The 14574-nt window shown below is 41.9% G+C and overlaps 1 protein-coding gene across 2 annotated transcripts in view; it reads right to left on the bottom strand.

Moving 5' to 3' along the window:
- Positions 1-4253: 4253 nt before the first annotated feature.
- Positions 4254-14574, bottom strand: part of LOC139473631 (uncharacterized) — a 56404-nt gene continuing 46083 nt past the window's right edge. For both annotated transcript variants that reach the window (XM_071256305.1, XM_071256306.1), the window contains exons 15-22: positions 13668-13832; positions 12439-12546; positions 10392-10561; positions 9322-9411; positions 7985-8131; positions 6949-7056; positions 6669-6756; positions 4254-5086 (exon numbers count right to left, since the gene is read on the bottom strand). In XM_071256305.1, coding sequence (XP_071112406.1) covers positions 4958-5086; positions 6669-6756; positions 6949-7056; positions 7985-8131; positions 9322-9411; positions 10392-10561; positions 12439-12546; positions 13668-13832 — 1005 coding nt within the window. In that variant the 3' untranslated portion in view covers positions 4254-4957. The remainder of the gene's footprint in view (positions 5087-6668; positions 6757-6948; positions 7057-7984; positions 8132-9321; positions 9412-10391; positions 10562-12438; positions 12547-13667; positions 13833-14574) is intronic.

Below are 14574 nucleotides of genomic sequence, written 5' to 3'. Positions count from 1 at the left end.
GGAATAAACACTATGTATTTAGCTCGCCAAGGCTCTCTAAATACAATGTTTATTCCTAATGCAGGATATTTACCATTCCCAAACACACACGCTAGATAACCTCTATTGATCTGTTTGGGTCATCCCCTAAAAGGTATATTGAAGACAAGGCCTTCATATTTATATCAAAACATACAAAGTGACGATAGGCGACAGACGTTGATGGTGCCCAGCGTCCGACTGGGTAGAGAAGAAGTGTAATACTGTTTCGTGGAATGGTGCAGATCAGATTGTAATATAGATCCTTCAAGAATCAGCAATCTTAACTTGTTTGCCTTCATTTCCAACAAGCTGTTTTACAAAGGTGACCTTGGCATAGTGTAATGGCTTCACTGAGACACAACAAACTCCACACTGTTGGTCACATGTCTTTAATAATCCATTTGAAATCACAACTTCCACAAACCAAACATGACTTTTTAATGGAAACATGCAATAATAGTATTAAAATTGCAATAACCTAAAAGAAAACCGTGTGAGTACAAGTTGATAAATAGTGATGTATGGATCAGTTCAATTTCCAAATAATAAATGATAGATCATTCCAGCAAAGCTTTTACAGAAAAAGTAAATTTGGATAGAGTTGATACTTTGATAAAACATGAGTCTTCACGGCCTTGTGCATAGCTTCATAAACAACATTAATACATAACAATATTTAGCAGTTGTTGATCACATTGTTACTGTCTAGGGGGTTGGTAATTTATAAGGCTTGGGTCTTATGACGACTATCATCCTTTGCTGCAATGCATGCACACTGTTTATGCCACATTTTTTCATAACATTTGGTTACCCACCCTCTTTTGCTGTCATATTTGCATGACCCCTCCAATATTCTACACACTTCCACGGCATCAGTCAGATGATTAACTTCATTGTTTTACATCCTGTTATCTGTCCTGCGTTGAGCATACACGGCTATGGAATTGACTGCTATATGACTTACCTCCTTCTTCTGCTTATTAGTACCATTAGTACATTTTTTGGCCTGATGTGAACATATACATTCTACTTTATCCGACCTGCAGATTTCCAGACTTCAGTATCTCATGTCCATGGTTGCATTTGCCATTTATATGTTGCAGTGCCTCAGATACTGTGAAATATCTACTGTGACAGTGAGAGGTCAAATGGAATATCTACTTTATACTGCATCACTGAGTAAGCATATACCAGAGGACATGCATAGAGTATGGTAACTAACTGTAGATACGACTATTATTGTAACATGTACCATATCCATCTTCCCAATGCCAGAGAGTTGACTGACTCTACAAGTTCCCTTGCCAGACTAGGCTAGAATTCCGTGGCTCGATCGTAGTGCAGCCAGTGGCAGTTATGAGTTATGTCCCTTCTATGTCCCTCCTATTGACCATTCAGATTCCACCTCTCCTATCACTTGAATATTTTGCAAATAAAATGGCAGTGCCCAGTCCAGACATTCTGATTGATTATCAAGATCTTTATTGTAATGAAATGGGTCTTACCCCTGCAAAGTACATCAAATCACTTGAGAACCTTGATTAAAACATGTCAGAAAAGATTTGGAAATCATCTGTAGATGCCCAGTTGATGGTATACATTATCTGTCAATCCTGCAATCCACCGGAATCTGCAGGGTGGTCACCATGTTGTTTATGAACCCAATATTAATTTCATTCCACAATTTTGATGGACTATGCATAGACTCATTAGTCCAGCAGAAATGTTACTCCATAATTCCAGCCTAATTCGGCAATGGTGGAAACTGGACTCCTACAAGCAGATAATTCCCTTGCCTTATGAAGATGGTACCATATCCTGAATGACTACATAAGTTTTCATTTAAGCCTCTTTTCTTTCCTTTGATGATGACACGTGAGAAGTTTTAAACTTTCCTGTATTTTATCACACCATCTTTACTTTGGAGTTGCGCATCATATCACATTACAATATGAAGAAAGATTTGTTTTTTTTACTTGGTGTATATCTGACAAATGTTTGGGTCGGCAGGCAGGGGATTTCTACACCTGGTTTACATGTGCACCTAGCAGCAGATCTTGCTGATACAGGCTCTACTTTGAGATTCCAGTGTCTTGGCAGTAAATAGTCTGTACCATTTAAACAGTTATGAACTCTTATGCCTTTATTATATATATGCCAGCTTCACCCGATGTGGCAGTGTAATAGTTAAGAAATTAACAATGAGGAGTTGTTTATTGTAAAATAAAACACTGCCAAGGAGAATAAATCACTTGGTTTATCATACCTGCAGTTATTGTACGGAAAACAACTACCACGAACATGTACTTCTTATACATGTATATGTGATATCAACATTATGGGATGCAATCATTCGGCCATTGTGTTTATCTGCATTACCGAGCTACATCTACAGTAAACTACGGATATAACAAACTTAAAGGGACCACTAATTTTAGTTCATTATAAATGTAATTCGTTATAAACATATATACAGCATATGGCTGAAACCATAAAAACATTTCGTTATATCCGCCAGTTAGTTATAAGCGTGTTTGTTATAAACGTAGTTTACTGTATAAAGGGCAACATCTCACTACCCTCTCAAAAATAGCATCAAATAATGTAAGTCTTCATCAAATTGCGAGAGCATGGTTGAATCTCCAGAAATTACGTCATGATAAGACAAAGTTTTTTTATGAAATATAATATGCCCCTTTCTCCATTGTTCTTTGAGATTTATCGTGGAGATATCTTATATATGCCGATATACAATTATGTGCAGCTGATTCTAAACCAGTATGTGAATCGGAAAGTGTTTAGGACTACACCAAGCTGAAGCCATCCTGTAGCTACCAAGGCTGTGTGGTAAAGAGGTAGCTTCAGTAAGCAATTTATGCCGGTAATTATCAGCCATTAACACAACTATCGCTACACATGGTGAAAAAAATCAATCATCTTAATGCCATTCAACTACACTGCATTCATTTTGAAATGCATACCAAAAAACTAAAGTAACAAAACAATGATGCACATATTGAATATTTACATCATCGTTAATAATCATGACCAAACAATATAATAAAAGCTTGACTATCAAAACACATCATCATTCAGGATTATGTAAACACAACATTCCTCCCTGTAACACCAGAATTTTTCCTAGCTACTTCTTTGGGACAAATGTGAATAAGTGATAAACATAAATTATTGTAACAAGACCAACTACCGTAAAAATACAAAGTTAAAAACTTTTTCAAAATAAAAAGAATTGTCACTAAGTCACAAACTAAGTTTAGATCTGTCCTACAAATCAAAGTGCTATCTGTCATTATGTAGAGAGAGTATGCAGCACCTATCTGCACTGTTTCCTTTCACAATATGTTCCTACACGTCTGGCACTGCTATCTGTCATTATGTAGAGAGAGTATGCAGCACCTGTCTGCACTGTTTCCTTGCACAATATGTTCCTACACGTCTGGCACTGCTATCTGTCATTATGTAGAGAGAGTATGCAGCACCTATCTGCACTGTTTCCTTTCACAATATGTTCCTACACGTCTGGCACCATGTTTCCACATGTATGTCAAAATGTTGAAACTTATCAAGTATCGCTTGAAGATACCGGTACTTGCATCCTGAGCAATTTGCTCCATGAAATCAACAGCTCAAAGCATTCCTGCACTGCAGTTGTCCATTGCTATATAGGTATGACAAGTTACAATATCAATGACTAACTTAAAGAATGCGCTATAAGTTGATAGTTTGGATAGAGCTAATAATTATTATCATTTACCTTACCTTTCATTTTTTTTCACAAAAATTCACCTTGTCAAAAACTACAACCTTAACTCCCCACCAACGTTCCGGAGCGTACACAAAGGTGTTTGTATTGTGACATGGGGACATCACCAGTGTCAGAAGGGGATGGGACTGTCACAACACTGTTGTAACACTAGAACAACCAGGAAGGCAGCATGTGTTTTTACTCAAAAACATATCGGTCCCCCCACCTTTAATTTGATACATTAGTTCAACTTGTTACTCAATATGTGTTTGCAAACATAAATACAATATTAGCATGTTTTAGACCAGAAACAAGCAGAAATATTCATTAGCTGTAGTGATTTGGTGGGAAACAAATGCTACTTCTTTGAGAGTTTGATGTTTCCATGGAAACACAAGAAATGTAAAAACAAAGTTTTTTTAAAAAGAATATGAAAGGCGGAGAGGAGGATAAGACATACCACTCCCCCTTACTTTACACTAGTGTCTGTCAAAATGAAAGTTTAATACTACAAATACAAGAACAACATTATTAGTTCTTGTCCTCTGAGTGAGTGATTTCAGTGCGTCTTCTTATCTTCCCTGACTCTCACACCAAACAAATGGTGTTGATACCTCCCATAGATTGCTGATGTCATACTGATGGAGGTGTCAAATTCTGACCTCATGATGCTGTTTCAAGAAACATGCACCAACTGGACCTTCACTTCAAGCAAACTTCCTTACTTTTCATAAGCAATCCAACATACATGAAGACGTCACGTTTTCTTGCTGCCTCTATGATTCAAACATCCTTGCCACCATGATGGAATTCTTCTATACATATATACAGGCATTCTCTGTCCTTGGCCACAAAACTACAAGCACTTTGACAAACACCAAGGACATTGCCAACTGTACAATAGTAAATATAAGTACTGGAAAATACAAATAGTCTTACTGATATATATATGATAGATACATGCTGGTTGCAATGTGTAGATATTTGCCAAATATACACAGTTGTCGAGTAAGGGCCTTGGGAAGGCCTGTTGTCCAATATCCAAACTCTGTCACACCTGTACATCGGCCTTGACCTTGACCTTGATCATCACCACAGTTCAACCATTATACAGGAAATAAAACACTAAAATCTTCTTATTATCTGTGCATCATTTTTTCACAAGTCGATCTAAAGGCCTGCCTTTTGTGGCTTGAAACACTTAGTTGCCATGGTACTGAAATTATTGACAGTTGGTACGTTGACAACAACGTCCCTACGTTTGGCATCATCTATGAGAGAACGCCAGTCCTGTCCTCTCTGAAACAAACAGATTGTCACTATTACATGTACAGTAAGTACCCCATGGGGATTTGGGGTCAGACATGGTCCACTATTACATGTACAGTAAGTACCCCATGGGGATTTGGGGTCAGACATGGTCCACTATTACATGTACAGTAAGTACCCCATGGGGATTTGGGGTCAGACATGGTCCACTATTACATGTACAGTAAGTACCCCATGGGGATTTGGGGTCGGACATGGTCCATTATTACATGTACGGTAAGTACCCCATGGGGATTTGGGGTCAGACATGGTCCACCACTACATGTACGGTAAGTACCCCATGGGGATTTGGGGTCAGACATGGTCCACTACTACATGTACGGTAAGTACCCCATGGGGATTTGGGGTCAGACATGGTCCACTACTACATGTACGGTAAGTACCCCATGGGGATTTGGGGTCAGACATGGTCCACTACTACATGTAAGGTAAGTACCCCATGGGGATTTGGGGTCAGACATGGTCCACTACTACATGTACGGTAAGTACCCCATGGGGATTTGGGGTCAGACATGGTCCACTACTACATGTAAGGTAAGTACCCTATGGGGATTTGGGGTCAGACATGGTCCACTACTACATGTACGGTAAGTACCCCATGGGGATTTGGGGTCAGACATGGTCCACTACTACATGTACAGTAAGTACCCCATGGGGATTTGGGGTCAGACATGGTCCACTACTACATGTACAGTAGTAAGTACCCCATGGGGATTTGGGGTCAGACATGGTCCACTACTACATGTACAGTAAGTACCCCATGGGGATTTGGGGTCAGACATGGTCCACTACTACATGTACGGTAAGTACCCCATGGGGATTTGGGGTCAGACATGGTCCACTACTACATGTACGGTAAGTACCCCACTGGGGATTTGGGGTCAGACATGGTCCACTACTACATGTACAGTAAGTACCCCATGGGGATTTGGGGTCAGACATGGTCCACTACTACATGTACGGTAAGTACCCCATGGGGATTTGGGGTCAGACATGGTCCACTATTACATGTACAGTAAGTACCCCATGGGGATTTGGGGTCAGACATGGTCCACTATTACATGTACGGTAAGTACCCCATGGGGATTTGGGGTCAGACATGGTCCACTACTACATGTAAGGTAAGTACCCCATGGGGATTTGGGGTCAGACATGGTCCACTACTACATGTACAGTAAGTACCCCATGGGGATTTGGGGTCAGACATGGTCCACTACTACATGTAAGGTAAGTACCCCATGGGGATTTGGGGTCAGACATGGTCCACTACTACATGTACGGTAAGTACCCCATGGGGATTTGGGGACACACATGGTCCACTACTACATGTAAGGTAAGTACCCTATGGGGATTTGGGGTCAGACATGGTCCACTACTACATGTAAGGTAAGTACCCCATGGGGATTTGGGGTCAGACATGGTCCACTACTACATGTACGGTAAGTACCCCATGGGGATTTGGGGACAGACATGGTCCACTACTACATGTAAGGTAAGTACCCCATGGGGATTTGGGGTCAGACATGGTACCACACTCAGAAACTGAACTGACCTTTAGAGTGTCAAGATGGCCTAGGATGTAGAGGGCATACTTAGCACGGGTGAGAGCCACGTTCATTCTCCTTCGGTCAGACAGGAACCTGCAAAGTCAACCGATCGGAACCATTACTTGTTTTCTCTCTTTTTTATCATCATAGGTAACTATATGAGGAGTCAAGCTGCCCTGACTTTCACTGGAAACATTTCTTCTTAAGACATCTTTCAAACACATAACTTGAAAAAGCCCTCTTAACAAAATATCCCCCGACCCAGGCTAACGGTGTGTAACATACCCAATACTTCCAGCGGACCTGCGAGCCCGCACGCAGGACATGATGATGACGTGTTTCTCCCGGCCCTGGAACCCGTCCACTGTGCCGACCTCCACATCTCTCACTCGCCTGCAGGAGACAAGCATTACAACACAGTCCATGTTACATGCAGAAGAATAGGAAAACAAACCTCATACCTTTGCTAATGCTACAGGTTCCACAACTTTAGCTTTTTCTTCTTAACATGTGTTTTTTATGGATGTTGTCGTCATTCGTTCCATTTTGAGAGCTTTTCATTGAATCCTGATAAAATCATCTACCACATAGCAATCTTACAGAAGCTAAACTGTTCAGGATATGTTTGATCTTGTGTGCCCCTGTAAAGGGAGGGGAGGAGTCCAAAGTTACTACCTCGGTACAGGACCCCCTACAATCAGACCCTACCATGGGACCAGCTGTAGGTCTCATGCGGTGGGTACTTAATATTTGATTGGGAATTGTTTCATTGGAGCCCTGGCAAAAACTATTTACATAGACTTATAAAACATACAATCATGCATACACTGAAGCTGACTGAAATTTTATCTTTCTTCAAACATATGAAAGTAAGTAGATATGCAAACATTAGTGGCTTGTAGTGTAACCATGGAATTTTAGTGAAATCTTGTCATTAATAATATATCACATGACTAACCACAGGTCCAAGTAGTCCTGTGGGTACCCGGGTCTTATTCAGCACCCACCTGCCCTAAGTGTCTGAGTCACCCAACCCAGCCCAGCCCAACATATCCCGAGGGAACTCTGAGTTAGAATAGGTCCCCAACGGCATAAAGCTGCCATGCCAGGCAAATAAGAGGATTGGTGGTCAGACTTGTAAGAAAAGGATAATTGTGTGTCAAGACACCCTGACACTGTGGGACATAACAGTGCTCATAACCACTAGTATGTGTTTTCCAGATTTTATTATTCACAGGCCGCCATCACATAGCTGGTATACTGCCGAGTGTGACTCAAAACAAGAAACAAAGATCCTGTTTGCGACTACAAAAGTACTTACTTGTAGCTGAGTGAGTTATTGACAAGACACCGTTGACTCTGATAAGGGCAGATAACTCCAATCCTGGTTGCTGGTATCTTGGAGCGGGTCATGATAAGTTGACAAAGCTCTGCTACACAGTTGGCCTCAGCTTGGTTGCTCACTGACCTGGCAGTAAAAACCTACATGTCATTACCATGGTTGTTGTAGAAACGGATTCACAAGGACAAGTTTTGTTCTTATTTATGTTGACAAACATTATGTGCTATCTGATTTACAAGTGTTTAAAGAGTAACAATTCTTAGAAATCTGAAACACAATGTTTATCAACATTATAAATACAACATACATCAGACATGTTCTTCTAAACAGCTGTGGGACACACATGATGAGTCTGGAATGCTACACCAATTTGTCCAAGTAGTACACAGAACATATAGTAAACATTTTCTGACAAACATAACTAAAATACAATGTGCTATGGCCACAATGAACAGCTCAGGAGATTTCAGGGCATTTTTATGGAATCTGCTGTTACAACAGGGGAATGATCTATGCCTAGATGCGATGATTAAGTCTGTATTGAAGTGCTACACATTTTACCAAGGTACATGCTCTCTGGCACTTGAACTAGAGATTTAAACATATCTCACAATTTGATCAATATTTTTTTTTATCTAACAATAAAAACAATCTTGATGTCAAGTCGCATGTGGTCCTACATACTCTCATACAATTAATACTTCATCAACACTAAACCCTGCTGTGGTGACAAACATCAATGCCAGCTAGGCCAAGGAGTGAGTTCACTCAGACTTTCAGTCCGGGAAGCTGCAACTAGGCACAGCCCACAGTATACAGTTTGGGATCAGTAGTGTTATTCTTGTCTGCAACTAGGCACAGCCCACAGTATACAGTTTGGGATCAGTAGTGTTATTCTTGTCTGCAACTAGGCACAGCCCACAGTATACAGTTTGGGATCAGTAGTGTTATTCTTGTCTGCAACTAGGCACAGCCCACAGTTTGGGATCAGTAGTGTTATTCTTGTCTGCAACTAGGCACAGCCCACAGTATACAGTTTGGGATCAGTAGTGTTATTTTTGGCTAAAAACATTTATTAAAGAAAGTCAACCATTGTTTCTTACAACAGGAACTCCAATGATGTGCTAGTAGTTTCACATTTCTTGCATCCATTCACATCACAGAATACCCGAAGAGAAAACTTTCAAATTCCCAAAGAGGAAGAGGAAGGAGTGTTGTCATCTGATCATGCTGCTGTAGATTCTCTTTCACGATAATACATGTACTTTAGATAGGGACTGCTGCGAAGGACTGGTGTAAGAGACAGGTACACCCACCCTTCAGTTGAGCTCTGTTCCTGCCCATCCTCTATGTTGAACACCAGGTAGGGTAACAGTGGCCAGTTCCTGACTCGGATGCCAACTGAACTGAAACCCAGAACACATGGTCCAAATATCAAATGTACAAAATCCACACAGGGTACAGTCAGTGTAGGGGTGAGGGTAGAGTCAGTGTAGGGGTGAGGGTAGACTCAGTCTAGGGGTGAGGGTAGAGTCAGTGTAGGGGTGAGGGTAGAGTCAGTGTAGGGGTGAGGGTACAGTCAGTGTAGGGGTGAGGGTAGAGTCAGTGTAGGTGTGAGGGTAGTCAGTGTAGGCTAGGGGTGAGGGTAGAGTCAGTGTAGGGGTGAGGGTAGAGTCAGTGTAGGGGTGAGGGTACAATCAGTGTAGGGGTGAGGGTAGAGTCAGTGTAGGGGTGAGGGTACAGTCAGTGTAGGGGTGAGGGTACAGTCAGTGTAGGGGTGAGGGTACAGTCAGTGTAGGCTAGGGGTGAGCGTACAGTCAGTGTAGGGGTGAGGGTACAGTCAGTGTAGGGGTGAGGGTACAGTCAGTGTAGGGGTGAGGGTACAGTCAGTGTAGGGGTGAGGGTACAGTCAGTGTAGGCTAGGGGTGAGGGTAGAGTCAGTGTAGGGGTGAGGGTAGAGTCAGTGTAGGGGTGAGGGTACAGTCAGTGTAGGCTAGGCGTGAGGGTACAGTCAGTGTAGGGGTTAGGGTACAGTCAGTGTAGGGGTGAGGGTAGAGTCAGTGTAGGGGTGAGGGTACAGTCAGTGTAGGCTAGGGGTGAGGGTAGAGTCAGTGTAGGGGTGAGGGTACAGTCAGTGTAGGCTAGGGGTGAGGGTAGAGTCAGTGTAGGGGTGAGGGTACAGTCAGTGTAGGCTAGGGGTGAGGGTAGAGTCAGTGTAGGGGTGAGGGTACAGTCAGTGTAGGGGTGAGGGTACAGTCAGTGTAAGAGTTAGTACTCTGTAACACATGGGACCTATTCAATTGCAGCGTAAGTATTGAAGTGAGCACCTTTACCTGGCCCCCCAGGTGTTGCTGCCTGGCAGTGTATATGAAGGTACATGGCCTACCTGTCTGTGTTCAGCTGGCCGTCATACACATACAGGTTGGGGAAGCTAAGAATGGCGGGATCCATGCGGTACTGTGTCTTCAGCATCAGAACAACATTCTGGTCTTTTGACTTGAAGTAGGAGTACAGTCTCTCAAACAGGGACAGCCCAAACTTCATGTCCTTGGCTTTCTGTTAATACATCAGTCACACACAGGCTGAAAGGTGTTTGGTTGAAAGAGACAACAATAGCTTCCATGTCACCAACAAACCTGATCAACAGTGCAGTCCCATGTACCCCACATCCCAAGTAAGCTGAGGTGAACCTACAACACACTCGTCACACTCCTCCAATATACTACACTGACAACCACTGTAGAAGAACTCTCTCATGTTGAAGCTGTGCGGTTCAGGGAATGTTCCTAGTTACAGAAGTTGTTCCCATTATACGCAAGCCCTATGGCATGATGTTGTGAATACAAGGACAACCCACTCCTATGCCTGGAGCTGCAGCTCCCCCATTACTCACTGTGGACCATGTCCAGGTGATGCCAGAACTGCAGACAACATAACATTGACTGGGCTTTTGGAATCAGTATAACACAGTCCCAAGGATGGACAATCACTTTGAATGTTTTCACAAAGGATTGAACAAAGAGGTAAGGAAACATCATCCAAATATCTAAGAATTTATCACTGCAATCGGTAACATCAAATATGCTGACAGAAGATCCTGTCTACAGATTGACCATTGAGCAGTCAATGTTGTCTCTTGTTAAACTACAATAGACTCTTTGACTGACACTCTTGTGACACCTTATCGTTACTAAAGCTGCAACTCGTTCATACCCAAACTACAAACCTCCCAAAATCGACATATCTCTTTCCACCAAACTTAATAAAGAAACTGACCAAAACACCTCTAAATCTACCACACGAGCATACATACATGAAGAATTGCCAAATTAGTGTCACATATACACAGACGGGCCCTTTGCCCAGGACTCAAAATGCACGGGATTGGCATCCACATCAACAAAACTATCCTTTAGGCTCCCCAAAAATCAATCGATCTTCACAGCCGAACCAAATGGGGATAGTAACAGCCGTACACAGCGCCCAAACTATAAAACACCAAAAAACCCTAATCCTAACAGATTTATTAATTGGGCTCTCCCCCCAAAAAACTAGCTACCAATATAACATAAACCATCAATCTATAAAAACACACAACCTCACAAACTCCTTTGGTTCCCCCACCTTTTTAGCATGGCATATTTCCAAATTCCAAATTTCCGCCCAAATTAATTAAGTGACCATAAAGCCCCTCCAGGTTGCCTTACCTTTTGGACGTACCCTTCTCGACCACGTCACTAAATGGCCTGGCGGGCCCGTGCACAAAATAGGAAATATGGCAGAAAGCGCACATTAAAACCCAAACTAAGTGAGTAAGACTTCTCATTTGTGAACCATTTTGTGAGTTACAGCCACCATAATGAAAGCACATTGCAATATAGGCACAGTGGAAACACACTGGAAACACAGTGGGGCTATTCCACATTCTCATTAGGGGACACTTCAACAATTCAAACGTGAAACAACAATCAACAGATCATAACCTGTCATAAGAATGTAGGACATTTTGGGAAGTAGGCAGAATGAGAACATTCCTGATTAGCTGTTTTTTTCATCTGCCTGTCATGTTGATGCTACACAAAAACATATCCTTAGTCTTGAGGGCCCTTACCATCACTAACACACACTTCAAAGTCCTGAATAGTTTCACCTGGGTTTCACACTTTTTCGATCGCTAACAGTCATTGCTTTAGAATAAACATTGTTTCAGTATTAGAAGTCGGAATGTATTACCACTGATCATCAATCCATACAGTTCAACAGTCATCGTTCATATCCCTGGAGTCACCTGCTTTGTATTAGGGTTACACCAGGGCCCTGTCCAACAAAACAATCTTACAGCTAGGACTACTAAGTCAGTAATAGATATAGGAGTTAGTATCGTCCTAAGTACTAAGGATGCTTGGAGTGGGGCTGTGGTGGAGGTGTTGTACCTGGGAGATTACAGTGGGCGGCAGCTGCTCCGGGTCGCCCACCATCACCAGCTTACTCACACCATACTGCAGCGGGATCAGACAGTCCAGCTCCGTCGACTGAGTTGCCTACAACAACAGCCACCATGCATGGAACTGCCATTCAAAATAGTGTTTTGTAGCTCACCTGGATATGTAGTGAACAGCCACTATAGATAACAAAAAGTAGCTGTCAGTATTGCCGTTCAACATTCACTGCATTAATCAATGTAAATAGTGAGGCCAAAAGTGTTAACAAATAGGATACAAGGAAACTAGATTTCCACAATGTTTCCAAATCTGCAAGAAAGAATGTACTATTAAGAACATTTTTGCAATACACAACAGTTATAATTATTTAAATCAGAATTTCAACTCTTAGCCTAACATACCTTCTAAGGATAATAATTTTTCCCCCAAATCCTAATGATTTGAACAAAATATGATGTCATCATCAGAGAAATGTACATACAAAATTCAGTTTCCTCACTCTGGTAATTTCAGAGATGTAAACAGAGCAAAAATGCCCTTTGAGAACTAAAGAATTGATCAGAATGAATTGTAGCTTTTTCAATAAAGGTGACCTGGTGGCCATATTGAAAATCTGATATGAACCTCTCAAACCAATTAAGATGTCATGATTGGTGGCAATCGGCCAAGTGGTTTCTGAGATGACGTTTATTTGAGGTACGAATCCCCGTACGATGGAATGCATTTTGAGATAAGTTTGGTGCATGGTCAAAGAGCGAAAAATGGAACCCCACTACAAACTAAATACCTGTACATACTAAGTTTCACTACTGTTGGATAGAGAACAGCCGAGGAGCAGCCACAAGAAGTTTCAACTTTCAGTATGGTCAAAGTGCAAAGGCCAAATCAAGATCAAAATGTAAATACTTCCAGAAAAAGGCCATGATTTTTTATTTTTTTTATATAGCTGACATGGTGGCCATATAGTCATCTAATTCATGTCTTCATTAGTGGGAACAATCACGTGAAGTATCACCCTCATTGGTACAGTTGTTTCTGAGGAACCTCCGGACACTGGGCAAGCAGCCCATGACATTAGCTCACTTGACTTTCAGTCAGGTGAGCTAAACATTTACACCATTATATCGTATCAAAGTATTCAAATTGTGTATGGTTACAAACAAATCTTGATGCATTAAGACCTCAAGCCTTAATCAATTGAAGCTGAAACTGTCTGTTACCTCATCAATGATGGCACAAAGGAAGGGGTTCCTGCGATTGTTCGTGCGAAGTATGTTCATGATGCGTGCACTGCCAAGGCTGCTGAGGGTTCCACAAATGACGTGGGCGTCCTGCAGCACTCGCTGCCTTATTCTGGTCTCCTCCGAATGAGTCAGTTGGACAGACTGTCAGCACATCACACACAAAATTCATCAGTAAAAAGTTTCATAAATACATACTATATGATTCTGATATAAGCTCTGTAAGCAAACGCCACCTTCATTTGATTTTAAATCACAATTTTGTACAAACAACATGGCTTTTAGAATAATCTAATGCGCAAAAATGAATCAACACCACTGTGAGATCAGTCTGTTCCATTACAGTATATACTTAGCGTGCTATGTCAGTGTGCAGTGTGCTTCTTATCTCTGATATCAATAACACAGAGTGAACACATCCTGAAATCACAGTCATCAATTGTTGTGTTGGTGTAGGTTGAGTCGTGTGGGGACACCTCAGCTGTACAGATACGTGGAAACTGCTGCGTTGCTGTCACATAGACCTTCCATGCCCTAACCTGACAGTGCAAGAGATCTTCAGCATCCTGATATCAAGCCCTTGATCATACCGGGAAACTGCAGAACCTTACATATTGTGTCAGACTGGGAAGCTGATAAGATGGTGTTGATGGCTACCATCATGTAGATTCCTAGACTCATGCAAGAAGAGGAGTAAATCAGCCACACATAGCATCAATGCCTCATGGGGTCGCCATAGGCAGCAAAAGACTTCTATAAGTGGAAATATGATGAACGTTGACCACCGATAGAGCCATTTCTGGAGAAACCATCTGACGTCCGTCCCCTTTGCAGAATAGCCACATGCGCAGAGCAAGTGAATCGGGGGCTGGGCAGGGCTGCTTTA

Source organism: Haliotis cracherodii, unplaced genomic scaffold (genome assembly GCF_022045235.1).
Source record: "Haliotis cracherodii isolate W230 unplaced genomic scaffold, xgHalCrac1.p SCAF_3, whole genome shotgun sequence".
NCBI lineage: Eukaryota > Metazoa > Mollusca > Gastropoda > Lepetellida > Haliotidae > Haliotis > Haliotis cracherodii.
Note: the sequence above shows the minus strand (reverse complement) of the source record. Positions and strands in the feature narration are given on the sequence as shown.